At 38.6% G+C, this 15,082-nt stretch overlaps 1 protein-coding gene across 1 annotated transcript; it reads left to right on the top strand.

Annotated features, from left to right (window-relative positions):
* The first annotated feature begins 1,452 nt into the window (after positions 1-1,452).
* Positions 1,453-7,348, top strand: LOC115680450 (MLO-like protein 12). Its single transcript, XM_030604254.2, has 14 exons — positions 1,453-1,716; positions 1,822-1,879; positions 2,000-2,154; positions 2,765-2,881; positions 3,580-3,640; positions 4,409-4,497; positions 4,607-4,681; positions 4,778-4,866; positions 4,958-5,007; positions 5,118-5,158; positions 5,244-5,417; positions 5,880-5,915; positions 6,019-6,147; positions 6,639-7,348. Exons 1-14 carry the CDS (start codon positions 1,576-1,578, stop codon positions 6,993-6,995), a joined length of 1,572 nt encoding a protein of 523 aa, XP_030460114.2. The 5' UTR covers positions 1,453-1,575; the 3' UTR covers positions 6,996-7,348.
* Positions 7,349-15,082: the final 7,734 nt, after the last annotated feature.

Genomic DNA, 15,082 nt, shown 5'->3' with positions numbered 1-15,082 from the left:
TCTCATAAAAAAGCACTAACTTTGACTTAAATCCCAAATCTGGCCCCCATTGACTTAGAACCATTGATTATCTAACTTAACTATTCCACATTAGCAATAAATCCATGTGGCTTGCTAACTCGATTTAAAGCAATATTATTGTCTTATTCTCTAAGCCACAATTTAAAGAATAACGGTAAAACCGTTCATCTCCTTCACTTCACTGACAAGTCAAAAATATCTCCAGATTGAATCTCTCTGGCCAAACGTAATCTGAAACTGACCACTGCTTGTAGACAGACGCCATGGACGAGATTCACCAAGCTCATCACCATAACCTTCTTTCTCAAATAATGGTGAAAGTCAACAGGGGGCCAGATTTGGGATCATGACGAAAGTTGGTGATTTTTAATGAGACAAAAAAAATTGAGGCCGGAATTGTCACTCAACCTAAAGTCTGTGCTTTTTTACGGGACAAAAAAGAGTTCGGGCCACAATTGTCCCTTGACCAAAAGTTGGTGCTTTTTTATGGAACAAAAAAAAGTTCATGCAAGAATTGTCCCTCGACCTAAAATCGGTGCTTTTTTTTGGAATTAGGCCCAACATCTTAGGACAAGCCTACATTTCTAAAATGAGTAAATTAAAATCAGCACAAAAACAGATGTAAAAAAAAAATTGACACTAATCACAAATTAAACCACGTACCCTAACCAGGAAGACACAGACGCCCTAATCCTCTCTCGATCCACCGACGCCGCCATCGATGGGCACCATTGCCCACAATAGGCATCGGCAATCTCATTCTTCGGTAACATCCGACAAAAGGCGTTGCAAAAGTTGCAACCAGGCAAAACCTCAAGGACTGGCGAGGTGGTGGTCCTAGTGGAGGTGGCGAGCTCTGTAACGCCGATTTGAAGTCGTGATTGCAGCCTGAGTGGCCATCAAAACCAAACGAGAGGGCACAAAGATATCGAAATTCTCGTTTTAGGGATTCTATATTAACGTGAGACAATTCAAAATACGAAATTTATAGCTATTTTCCCGAGAAAAACGATAGTCTCGTAAATTTTGAAGTACCACCTTATTGGATGGTCGGTGTAATTTGGCTTAGAAAATGATAAATTGAGGATGCAAAATCAATTTCCGATGAAAAAAAAAAGGAGAAATCTAACCGATAATTTCTTTTCCCAAAAATTTACAAAAAAAAAAAAAACTGCCCAAGCATCTTTGTTTTGACCATCCTTCCGCGGCTGAAGTTTGGTCGTCCTCGCATTTGCTGACGTCACTGAACTCGTACCCCTGTAGACCCCACAGTCATTTTGCTCCCAGCCCACCATATGGCCTGGCAGGCAGACGCACACTACGATGCCCACTTTGACTATCACCCCAAATTCCGACTACCCCCAGGTTCCGCGGATTTTCCATAACTAAAACACGGCCAGCAGAAACACATGCATACTATATTAATGTTCTCTGTTTCTCCATAAATCCCCCGCGCTCCATAGGTAGCAGAAGAAACCTACTCTTGCTTCTTCTCTTCATCCATCCCTGCTGTGTGCGCGCGCGCGCCTTTGTTAGAGAGAGAGAGAGAGAGAGATGTCGGAAGAGTCGAGCACCACGACGACTGCCGAGGAAAGGACGCTCGAGTCGACGCCTATGTGGGCCGTGGCGACGGTTTGCTTCGTCTTGATATTCGTCTCCGTCTTCCTCGAGCATCTGATCCATCTTCTAGCTCAGGTACGTGCGCGCCCGTCGCCGCCTTTCGGTCGATGTCTCGAACTGGTCTTTTTCGAAGGGGTTTTGATTGGAGATCATATGCAACCTTTTTATGCTTCGTTTCAGTACTTGCAAAGCAAGAGGAAAAGGTCTCTGATTCAGGCCCTTGACAAGATCAAATCAGGTGCTCATCTTCTTCTTCTTCTTCTTCTGTCCATCTCTTCAGCTCTTCTCTTACTTGGGCTATCGTCTTTGCCCTCTTCTTCTCTTTTTTTTCTGATTTGTTGATGATGTATATTTGCAGAGTTGATGCTGTTGGGGTTCATATCGTTGCTTCTGACCGTGACGGAGAGGCCGATCGCAAATATCTGCATTCCGAAGAGCGTGGCCGAGACGTTCCTGCCTTGCAGCAGCTGGGAATCTAGTGAGGAAGAGGAAGAAACTAATTGTATTGAACAGGTACGTTCCACGCCGCCGCTCTAGAGTAACGTAAAATTTCATATCGATTGACCATGAAATTTATAATTCCATACGATGATGGTATGATTAATCAATATCAAACCGGGACGGAAGCATTGCATTGTTTCGTTGCTCGATCTCAGGGATTTCGATCATCTTCGAACGAAAAATTTTGAATACACAATCTATGTTCTCTCTTTCTGTCTTAGCTCTTTTACTTACTTGATAGTATAAAAATTCACCCATTTCCTCTACATCGACCCGATTTACCGAAGTGAAACAAGGGATCTAAAGAAAGAAGAGCATAAGCTAGACCATGTTAGCAACGAGTAAATCTTCTGTATTTAATGTAAAAGGTTTTAAGATATAAAGTTCAATTGCAAGGTCGAAATAACACAGAAAGCATTCACTTTTTCATACGCGCATCGCGAGTGATCAATCATCATGCATACTTCACATCTTTTTCCCTTGTTTTATTCATATTGATTGTTTTCCCTTTGTCCTTTCATGTTGGGCTCATGTAATTATTGTTTTCATGGTGGTCCATGGATGATATAAACTTATGTTATATTATAGTTGATTTAATAATTTTTCACTATGCCTTGAACAGGGAAAGGTGTCTCTCTTGTCGAGGGAAGGTGTACGGCAATTGCAGTACTTGATCTTTGTGCTCGCCTTCTTCCATTCCCTCTCTTGCATGCTCACTTTCGCCCTCGGGATGGCCAAGGTAACCAAATCATTCATCGATCGATTTTAATTATTTATTCTCCTTTCCAAGTGTCACTTTCCTTTGCATGTGATAAATTTCCAAATTCGACGTAACGATCAATGGAGTTGTAGTAGTATCGTTCACAAACTCCACGTGATTTGAAGATTTCATCGGCTTTAAATAAGGTCAAAGCGACGAAATCGTTGTTGAAGTACCGTCTTCTACTAAGCAACATGCGAAGAAATCGGATTAATAAATAGGATATCGAATAAGCGGGTCGTTGAAATCTCATGCATAGGTCGAACGATGTTCGTCATCAGTTGCGTGGATTCGCAAGGTTTTTTCTAGAGGGCGATTGATTGAAATTTGCTAGACCAATGAGGAATGCGTTTACTATTCTATTCTTGTGATGTCCCACTTAGAGCAAAGCGAAACAAATTTGCATTTTGATCTTCTTTTTTGACTTGTACTAAAGTTTAAAAAGAAAAAAGAAATTCCGTGTGAACAAGTTCGGTGACGAGGAACTTTCCCTTTAGGACATGACTACTCCCTCATTCGTTTTCACTTGTGTTGCTTTACCAAACCTTTATGTCTTCTACATAATGCGCGCTAGTGGGAAACTTGGACTAGGGTTTGACGAATAATTGCACCTTTTTGTTTTTTTAAAATTTTTTGGGTTAACTTATTTATTTATAATTTATTTATTTTATTTTCAGATGAGGAGGTGGGAATGGTGGGAGGCAGAGACGAGGACTTTGGAGTACCAATTCTCAAACGGTACGTCGTTTTGGGCCTGGCTGTTGTTCTAGGTCCGTGTCGGCACCCACAAATTTTTGTGCACTTTCTATTAAAAAGGGTCAAATAATCCGCTTAGTCACCAACTTTGAGATTCACACCTTAGTCGTAAACCACCGACCTTTCGATGGTACCCCTTTTTGCGAAGCGTGCTATCGGTAATTTTGAAAATTGAAATTTCATATGACTTATGCTTTGTAAATGATTTTAGAGTTGTCCGTAGAAATGATTTTCAACATCGACTATGATAAACCCTAGTTTTCCGACTAGATATACCAACCTTTGGCTTACGAAGATAACTAGCTTTAAAATGAATTTGAATTCATTCACTCGACGTAATTCTATTAAGTCGTCATTTGTTTGAAAAGCCTCACCAGCTAATCACGTTATGCCGTGTCGGCGGCACTGCTCGTGCGATTGACCGAGAGATGTCACTTCCACGCAACTCGTACCGCATTAGATCAAAGCCATTGATCTGTCCCCATCTCAAAATTTCGAGCATTGCACCATAGAATGTTATCCACGCCATTCACATTGGAAGTCAACATCAGAAAGCAATTTTTCTCTTTGTAGTGGACAAGAATTGGGTGGAGCTTGATATTTTTCTCGAAGGGGAAACAAACAAAAAATAAACATGACGTATTAATTTTATCGTTGATTTATGGAATTTTTAAGAAAAGAAAATTAAATGGTTGCTTTTAATTGCTGGCTCTGTTCATTTTATTGACTTATGTTGTGATGTTGGCACAGACCCAAGAAGGTTCAAGCTCGTCCATCAGACATCATTCGCAAGACGGCACTTGACTTGTTGGAGCGATCACCGCCTTCTCCGGTGGCCGGTCAGTAACCAAATAATTGAAAAAATATATATTCACATTTTAATGTTTAATATTAATTTTTCACAAAAAAGAAATAATCCTAATTCTCATTTCTTTTTGTCCTGGGCAGGCATGTTTTCTTCGGCAGTTTTATAATTCGGTCTCGAAAGTAGATTATCTGACGCTGCGTCATGGATTTATCATGGTATCTTAATGTTATATTAATTTAAACATTTTAATTTTTCGGAAATTGTGTTAAGAAATTCCTTTTCTTAATATTGGTCGGCCACCTTGATTACAGGCCCATTTGTCTGAAGGAAGCACGTTTGACTTCCAGAAGTACATTAAAAGGGCTTTGGAGAAAGATTTTGGTGTTGTTGTCGGGATAAGGTAATTACTTTTTTTGTAATTAAAAATTAGTAAAATTACTTCTTCTTTTTTATAAAAAAATAATAATTTTTCATTTTCCTTTCCCGTGCAGCTTCTGGATTTGGATCTTCTTAGTCATTTTCATATTCTTCCACGCACATGGTAGGATTGTAATAAAATAATTTAATTAAAAAAAAGTAGCTCATTTTTTTTAATAAATTTGTTTATGTAACTCTGGTAATGATGCTAATGTAAAGTTCAATTTTCTTCAGGGTTCCATAATTATCTATGGCTTCCCTTTTTTCCACTGGTGGTAAGTCAAAATTCTACAATTTACTCAATTTGGGCTTAGAATAAATAGATATGGGCTTTGATTTTGGTCTATATTGATGCTGCAGATGTTGTTGCTGGTGGGAACAAAACTACAAGGAATAATAACAAAGATGTGCATCGATAGCAATGATAAGTCTAATGTTGTGAGGGGGACTTTGCTGGTCAGACCAAGCGACCACTTCTTCTGGTTTGGGAGACCCAAATTGCTACTTCACCTCATCCACTTCATACTCTTTCAGGTAATTAAGAAATGAGCCTCTTAGAGTCATTACATGTTTCCAAATCTTCGGTGAATTATGATGAACATTGAATCTAAATTTGAAAATCCGTCCGGTGCATCGCATAGTTTGTGTAAAGTTCGGTGTGTTTAGGCTTCCCTAGTCGAATATGGCTCGATCAAATTCTCCGTTGTGAAAATTCAGGGCATGTTCTAAACATCGTGTGTGCGCCAAATTTTACATGGATAGTGTATACACAACATACCACGTTTTGGCCTATACCTGATCAATCTAATTCTTGCAAACACCTCGGAAGTAAATAATAAGCAAAATCATAACCTAATGAATTATTTCTTCTAAAAATAGAAATCGTTTTGATCATAGTCCACCCTCATTCTTTTATTTAATTTTTTTTTGTCAATTCGTTTTGATCATAGAATTCCTTTTAGCTCACACTAAAACTCTCTGCTCTTGATTTTTCAGAACTCTTTCCAAGTGGCATTCTTCACATGGACTTGGGTAAGCATATAAGCAACTTGTCGATTATTTATATATATGTAAGTATATGGAAATATATTTTTTAGCTTACTGATTTATTTAATGTTTTGCTTGGAAAACACAGTACAAGTTCGGGTTCCGATCTTGCTTCCACGAGAGTACAGAGGATATTGTCATCAGGTTCACGATGGGAGCGTTGGTACAATTCCTTTGCGGATACGTCACTTTGCCTCTCTATGCTTTGGTCACCCAGGTGATTTAACAAAACCCTCATTGTCATATTACGTTGTTTCTTGATTTACCATGGAATTCTTCTTATAATTGTACAAAATTAGCAAAACAAGACACAAAGATGTGCACTTGAATTCGAAAGATATACATCTAGGGTGCGTTTGTTTCACGGAAAATTTAAAAAATTTAGAAAACATTTTCCTAAAAATAATTGACTATATCGCTTAGAAAAATTAGTGAATAGAAAATGTTTTCATTATCAACGACAATTTATGAATAACTATTTTTGTGGGTGATGAATATATTTTTCATTAATTCATTTTTGTAAGCGACATAATCGATTATTTTTTTGGAAAATTTTTTCCAAATCTTAAGTTTTCCGTGAAACAAACGCAACCTTAAATTATTTACATACCATGCATTGTATTAAGTTCTCTTTGTCTTACTTATGTAACATCCATGCATTATCTTGAGTTTAGAGGTAAAATATTCTGCATGTCTTGCTGCAAACAGATGGGCACGTCCATGAGGGGAGCCGTTTTCACGGAAAACGTACGCAAGGGACTCAAGAGATGGCGAGCCACTGCACGGAAGAACCTCGCCCTCCGTGACCCTTACGCCCCCCGCCCTTGGCTCGACGCTTCCGTCAGGTCGCTGGACGCCTCTGTCACGTCACTCGATGCCTCCGTCACGTCACTCGATGCTTACTCTCCTTCGTTCAGTCTCGACGCTTCCATCTCCATCGATCTCGGACATCCCGATCTTGAGTCATCAATCGCCCCCGAAACGATGGATGGAGAGAAGAATTCGGACCCTAAAACCGTGGAAGAGCGCCCGAAGAAGGGATCTTTTGATGGTTTTGTAATATAACTCGACGACGTGATTTAAGTTCAGATCGGAAACGGAAAAGGTTATCGCGCTTGTAATCAGTTCTAGCGATCGGAGGAGAGATTCAGTACGGTGGCTGTCTTGCTCTGGTCATGAGGTTACTAGATGAAGGAAGTCGATCCGCAGCCATATGCCGGAGCTAGGACAGATTTGCGCGGCGATGATCGATTTAGGAAAAGGGTGGAAGGATCGGGCAGTGATTTCATTATGCTCATCTTCTCTCTAGAATTGTTAGTATTCTTGATCAGCTTGGTGTATATCTTTATTTGTTGATACAAGAAAATATTTAGTATTGACATAGTTGATATTATATTTCACTTCCCATATTTTTTTTTCATATCTTCGCATATTTTAACTCATATTCATTGTGCTGGAATATCAACCCATTTGTTTGTTACGGTCTTTTTCACTCCCTATACCCCTCACCTCTTCAACGCTCTGCGGCATCGGAGCGGCTCTCATCCTCCTCCTCTGGCTCTTGGGCCGCCGCCTCTTCGAACAGTTTGGCGAAAATGGAAGCACGAACACGAGCTCGAATTCATTACCCTGCGCCATGAACGGATGCAAACGAGCTCGAATTCGGGTCCCAAAATGAAGCACGAAATTGGACTCGACCTGAGAACCTAAGGAAATGCACAGTGACCGATTGGGGCTAGCTGGCGGAGTTACCAAGAAGCTTTACCTAGAAGAGTGAATAGGGTTTCAATCTGTGGTCATGAGGAACACACACGTCGACAGAGAGAGAGAGAGAGACAGAGAAGGAGAAGTCACAGCAAGGAATGGTGTGTGCACCAGCAAACAAGATTGAACCCAAAATTGCAAATAACTCTGCAGAGCAAGTTGTTCGAATCAAACAAAGAAGCTTGGAGGAGTAGAATGGAAGCAATGGAGTAGAAGCAGAGTAGGAAGAGAAAGTACGATGGTTCGTGTTGAAATGCATGTGTGAGTAGTATTAGAGAAATTCAACATCGGAGAATTGATGTGGTGTAGAACAATTAATATATCTTAGTCAACTCATAACTCATTGATTTAAACTTTTGAGTAAATGTGAGTAAACTGAATATATTGACGGGCTCGGACTTCGGCTTCCTTTTGGCGATCTCCCCAAGCGAAAGGTATCGGCTTTTATTGCGCTCCCAACAAATGGTATCCGAGCCAATGGTTGATTAGTGGAGTATTGGTGTTTGGTAAATATCTCAATGAAGGAATCTAGTGACTAATGCGGTTTCCGAGCAGGTGGGCATTGTGGTGTAGCAATGCAAGTCCGATGGCAAACTTCATTGTTCGGTCTGGAAAAAAAGACTAGAGATAAAATTGGGCATTAAGATTCAAGTTAAAATAAGTTGAGACAGAGGGATACCTATGTCAACCACGAAAATGGCACACCCAGGATCACCATAAACAGAAACCGAAACACGAAAATGGAGAAGTTATAGATTCACGCACCTGGTTTAAAATCCATCGAACTTGATGCGGAATTGGTGACAGTTTTCGAACATGAACTCAGGCGCTTCTCCCGTATACCCTTTGTCGGACACTGGCCTAATGAGATTGCCACTCATGAGAAGAAATTCCTCTCTAGATCCATATGTGAGTCAGATTGTGCATCATCAGGTTAGGGGAGGGACTTGAGCGCTATTTATAAAGTTTTCAGCCACGGGCCCTCTCATTATGGGCCGAGCCGTATTCGGTCCACACTAGCCAGCCTTATATTAGACTTATTAAGAACCCATATATTTCACTTTTATTAGACCAAACTAATACTGTTAATCTCAATTAATGAAGCCCACATTAGGAAATTCTTACAACCTGAATTAAGGGAGAGCAACCCTAACACTAAGCTCACACGCGAGGAAAATATTGTTGAGATGTACGTATAAATTGTATTAGAAAAATCACATATTGAAGAATTGATGTAGTGTAAAATAATTAATATATCATAACTCATCAGCTTAAACTTTTGAGTGAATATGGGTCTAACTATATATGTCGACGGGCTATGACTTGGGCTCCCTATTGGTGATCTCTCCGAATAAAAATATCGGGCTTTTGCTACGCGTTACCAATAATTCGATTGCCGCCGACTGGGTAGGGGACTATGAGGATGCCAAGGACGATGCACAGAGTGAGATGGCTCGCCATCTCCTTTATTAGGGGGTCCACTGTTGAAAGCAATGGGATAGTCCATCGTCATGTCCTCGTCGAGATCGAGAACGCTTGGTCCATACCCTATTTCCCAGCTGAAAGTAATGAGACCTTGTTTGGTCGAGATTTGACGTTGCAATTTGAACAAAGAAGGGATTGCACCCATTTTTCCATTGGGTTTACAGTGGCCCAACCATAGGATTAAAAAAACAAAGCCCAATTAAAGTAGGTCTAAATGGGTTTAACTCATAGCCATTTATTAACTCATTTTTATTGGGTTGCGTATTGCTGTTTTAGCCGTTAGAGTTTACTAACACGAAATGGGTTAATAACATTTTTGTTGTGTTAATTTACTTTTTTAATTTAATATGAAAATTTTTATTCAAATAACACATACCTATGAAAGTGGGTAAGAATTTTCATAAGTTATATTATATATGGATGTCTTTTAGTAAAATTGATCAGGTAGAGTATTAATCAAGTGCAGGTCGAATCGGGTATGGGTCATTAAATTTGTATCACATGTAAATTGATCAATTTGGGTTAGACATTTTCGATCCGATCCACTCTTTGACGGCCCTACTCAACAGTAGTTCTACAAAATTTTACGAGGCAATAGATTAGGTCCTATAATTTCACATACTAGTAATAATTGTTGTCAAGTTTTGATATAAACGTCGATTTCTTGGAAGAGAAGATGTCTGAAAGGAAAATAAAGTAATCAGGTATCTTTGACAGTGTCAACATGGTTATGTATATTGAAATGGTTCGTGAAGTTTGGAATACTAAACAAGGTGGCATAATTTGGATTGTATATTTGGAGGAGTTGAAATGCACGTATTGGTGATGTGCCACGTCATTTACTATACCGAATTTTGTAAACTAGTTAGGATATGTTAGTTTTACTCTAATGTATGTCAAGTTGCTTCGTAACAATGCGTGTGTTAAGAAGAACCGAGCAGTAGACCTATTAAACGGGTGGGTTGGGTTGGATAAAAAATACTCCGATCCCAATTGACCCATTTAATCCGTTGTGAACTATTTTCATGCAATAAAATCTACTGACCCATACCCGACTCAACCCACACCCAAGCCATACCCAACCAAATCCATATTGTTAAAACACTTCCATATTTAACCCAATTTAGGAAAATTTATACAGAAATTGAGGTAAGAGCGTGGGGTCAGTGAGCACAAAATCGAGCAAGGGCGAGAGAGTGACGAGAGAGTCATAGAAGTGGGTTTAGTCTAAATAAGCTGCGAACTCATTTAACGTACATATTATTTTAGTTTTTACCATTCTAAACCCTTTTATGATCCATGTAACAACTAGGCCAATCAAATATGAGTTAAGAAATGCATCAATGACCCGTTTTTACAGGTCTACTAAGCAGAAGAAAACATAAAAGGGTTCATTAAGAAATTCTCTCTTTATAAATACTTTATCAAATTAGAGTAGCTTTCACCTAAGACAACATGGAGGATCAATGCATCATAATGCCTTTAATCCTCTCTTAGCACCGGGCTTCAGGTCCTATCCAACAGACCAAGAACTCGTCCTCCATGACCTCAAAGAGAAGGTGTCTTCTTCCTCAAAACGTTTTCTCTCTGTGATTGCTGATGTTGACAGATACAAATGATGTGGCTAGCAAGGATCACCTAGAGAGGGGTGAATAGGTGATCTTAAACAATTTTTATCAATTTATGAGGAAATGAAAGATCACAGTTGAGTCTGAATAAAATTCAGATTCAAGACAGTTTATAGACAATGCTCTTGATGTGCAGTATGTAAGATAAGAGATAAAGGATAGAAAAACTACATACAAATTTATAGTGGTTCGGCTTATAGCAAGCCTACGTCCACTCTCCCACGCTGACAGCCTACTGGCTGGATTTCACTATGTAATCAAGAGGAATTACAGCTTTTGAGTGACAGCACTCATGTGTATGATAGGACTCTCTATCTCACACAATCACTCTTACAAAGTATCCCTCAAGATCTTAATATTTGGCTCAGAAAGACAAGAGTAAGGATCGGAGTATGCTTAGACTTTGGACTTGTTGATTCTTGATTCTATTGTTCCTTCTGCTGCTCGTTGATCTCTTTAAATACTCCTCTACTTCTAAACTAGCCGTTGGATGACAGATTCTGAATCCCGCTGATTCTGGTCGCCCATAGAATCAGAATCTTGGTTTCCATAAGTAGAGCTTTATCCGTTGTAATTCATACTTGTCGTAATGTTTGATTGTCAATCAATTTGATTGAGATTGAGACAATCAAAACTTTATTTCTGTGAAATCCATATTAGATCACTAGCTGTTATTTTTCGTTACGAGTTACGCGTGCAAGCGTGCAACGTCGCATCTGCGTATGAACAACACGTATGCCTTCGAAGAACTTCTGCGTCGAATAATTTCTTCATCTGTGTCCCAGAACTAAGATTATGTGGGTCTTCCATAAGATATGAACTTCTTATTTTGCCAGCTTGTAAAGTCTTAAAAACTTCCTTCTGAGCTTCTAGAATATATATACATACCTGGAATAAAATAGTTCAGAATAAGTATCAGATTTACAATAACTGGAAGGTTTTGTCAACTTCAAAATCAATAGGAGCTTTCCTCAACAATCTCCCCATTTTTTATGGTGACAAAACTTCCTTGCAGATTGAAACAATTTGAAATTAATTTGAAATAAATAAGCATAGTAAGCGCATGAAACACAGATTGAAATTGAAAGAGCAAACTCTATTAATATCTGCGTCTTTTTCTTCCTTTGTATATAACCTGCATATGATCTGCGTATTAATGTTAGTATGACAAATCTGCATATAATTTCTCCCCATTTTTTTCATCAGCAAAAATAATAATAGAGAGAATAAAGCATTGATATAAATTAACCAAACAATCTAACAAGAGGAATTGTTAAAATATTACAGATCAATTGAGAAAGAGATGGTTTTTGAGAAAAATGTTAAAAAGCAGGCTATTTCTTGGAAGGGGTTCGAATGAGTTGAAAGTTTTTCAATATGAAGACAGCTTCCTCAATCTTCGAAGAACATTGACCCATAGCTTTGTCCATGTTGTTTGAGCACAGAGCAATGGTTTCCTAAAGTTCTGCTTTGTCTTTTGCTGCCTGAAGACGTTGAGTCTTGTTGTTTTCCTCAACAATTTTCTGTAGATACTTCACGTCTTAGTTCAAGTGCAGCTTGCTTATCTTTGATTTCGAGCAGAAGAGTGAGAATGGTTGGATTTTCTGAGGGCTGTTCCTGGATATTGGCTTGTTCAGACTGATCGAATCCAGTTGCTGCTTCTGGTGGAATCTCCCCCTAAAAAGGTGCATGGTCTGCAGAAACATGTTCTTCAGGAACTGGTTCTGAAACCTTTGAAGTTGGTTCGGAAACATGTTCTGGACCATCAGTATGTCCTGTTTCAAGGTGCTCTGCTTCATCATCTTTATCTTACAGAAGAGTTCTTCTTTTCTTCCTGTACACCTTGAGTGGACTGGAAGAGTCATTCTGCTTGCTTGTTGTTCCTGTTCTTTTTCTTTGCCCTTTCTCTTTATCACTTGTCTGCCCAACAGATTGTGCCTCTGAAGGTTGAGCATCATTTCCTCTTGCTGTGCTTACTCTTTCCCTTATATCATCAAACTGCTTCATCTTGATAAGCATTTTTTCTCCAACAAACATACAAGGTATAAGGTTTTTGCACATCTCAGCAGGAATTAATATCTTTAAGAACATAAAAATTTGAGAGATGAGAGCACCATACGGAAGTTGTCCCTTGTCCTTTTGCAGTGTTCTGTACATGTGGAAAATGATGATATGAGGAAGAGAGAAAGATTGACCTTTCAAAATTGCCCAAATAAGCTTGATTTCTAACTTGGATAAGTCAGTTTTAGAAGCAGATTTAGGCCTCAAACAATTTATAATGATCTTATGTAAGATCACTGTTCTTCTGGTCAAATCAGAATAAGAGATCATACGTTTAGAACCTCTGGCAAAAGCTGGATTTTCTGATGTAGCCTTAGAAGCTTCCTCCAAACTCACTTCAAATGGAGTAAATTTGGAATTTTTGACACCAATAATCCGAGCCAGAGTTTCCACTTTGAGATCATAAGACTTGCTTCCAACAGAGAATTGAAGCCTATTGGGTGACAGAATGGAGAGATTCGAGTAAAAGTATGCAGTTAGTTCTGCATATGTATGTGCAGATTGAAGGCAAATTTATGTCATACCCAATTTCTCAAAGAGATGTTGCACAGGAATGCCAACCCGATTCAGATAATCAAAATCTACACTGCGATGATGCATAATTCCTCTATTCAACAACAGTTTGTAATACTCATGGTGAACTTTAGAAATAAACAAACCTCTGCTGCCTTTTTCACCATAAGCAATGCCTTGCTGAAATTATAGTAAAGTCTGGCATCATCATCAACCGTAGCCTTAGAATCAGTGGGCGATTTAGGGCTTGTCTGAACTGATTTTCTTTGTGATGGAGTAGATGATTCTCTAATCTTCGCTTTGCCTTTACTTAAAGTACTTGTGGACTGAGAAACAAGATTAGGAAACAAATGAGTGTAGCAGCAAACTAACTCTTCCTCATATCGAAAGTTGTTATCTTTTAGGCATTGACGAAGAGCCGATTCAGATGCATTACCCCTTTTCAATATTTCGTAAGCTTTCCATACTTGTTTGATGTTCTGGAAGCAAAAATCAGTTTTACCCGAATCTTTTGGAGTGGACGATGGTCGCGGTGCTTGTTGCGTCACTTCAGAGGGTTCATTGCCATGATCTGAGTCTGTATCAGAAATATCCATGAATTCTGGCTTCTCTGATGACTTGATATCTCTGTTTAGAATCCTTGTCGATCATCTCTTGAAGGGCATTGTGACTGGTTCTAGAGCAAAAAGATGAGGTCTTGGAGAAAGAAAAAGAGGAGACTCTGAGTATCGCGAGGGTCGGGAGTGAAAAAGGTTCGTACTGATAGGATTTTGTAAACAAGAAGGACAGTTTTATAAAAACGAGAAGGACAGTATGTGAAAAGAAAGACCACTTTTAGAAAATATAAAAAGTGAACCCAATTATGTAGGAAGGAAATATAATTTTTGAAGCACAAACAATCACGAAAATATCATAACAATATTTTAAGCACAAATAATCAGATAAATTAGAATACATACCTGATTTGCTTCCAAAAATAACAAATATGAAAATATCCTGCCAAAGATGCCAAAAATATACCCGCCAAAATTTGAATTAAGGACGTACCTTTCTTTGTGAGTCTGAAATAGACATTCAGACTGAGAATATTTGAGTCTGAAAAATTCCTATCTAACAAATACTTCAAGAAAATGGATAAATAATGCACAGTTTATTTCTAATATACTCAAATGAAGACTTATCAAGAGGTTTTGTGAATATATCAGCTAATTGATTCTTTGAATCAATGAATTGAATATTCACATCACCATTTTGAATATGATCTCGAATGAAGTGATGCTTGATTTCAATATGCTTAGCACGTGAATGAAGAATTGGGTTCTTGGTCAGATTAATAGCACTTGTGTTGTCACATTTGATTGTAGTACTTGAATCTTCAATAGCAAAGTCTCCTTAGCTACTTTGCTTCATCCACGAGAATACTGTGCCTGACAACTTCCCAAAGCTACATATTCTGCATACGCTATAGAAAGTGCAAGCGTATTTTGCTTCTTTGAGTACCAGGCTACCAACATATTCCCAAGTAGTTGACATGTTCCTGTAGTACTTTTCCTGTCCACTTTACATCCAGCTAAATCAGCATCAAAATAACCAGTCAGAGTAAAATCTGAATCTTTGGAATACCAAAGACCTAACATTGGATAAGTTCCAATATATTTGATTATCCTCTTTACTGCAGAAAAATGTGATTCCCTTGGGTCT

The sequence above is a fragment of the Syzygium oleosum genome, unplaced genomic scaffold (genome assembly GCF_021117445.2).
Source record: "Syzygium oleosum isolate NSW1041296 unplaced genomic scaffold, Sole_v2.1 Sole_v2.11, whole genome shotgun sequence".
NCBI lineage: Eukaryota > Viridiplantae > Streptophyta > Magnoliopsida > Myrtales > Myrtaceae > Syzygium > Syzygium oleosum.
This window is presented reverse-complemented; position numbering and strand designations above follow the sequence as displayed.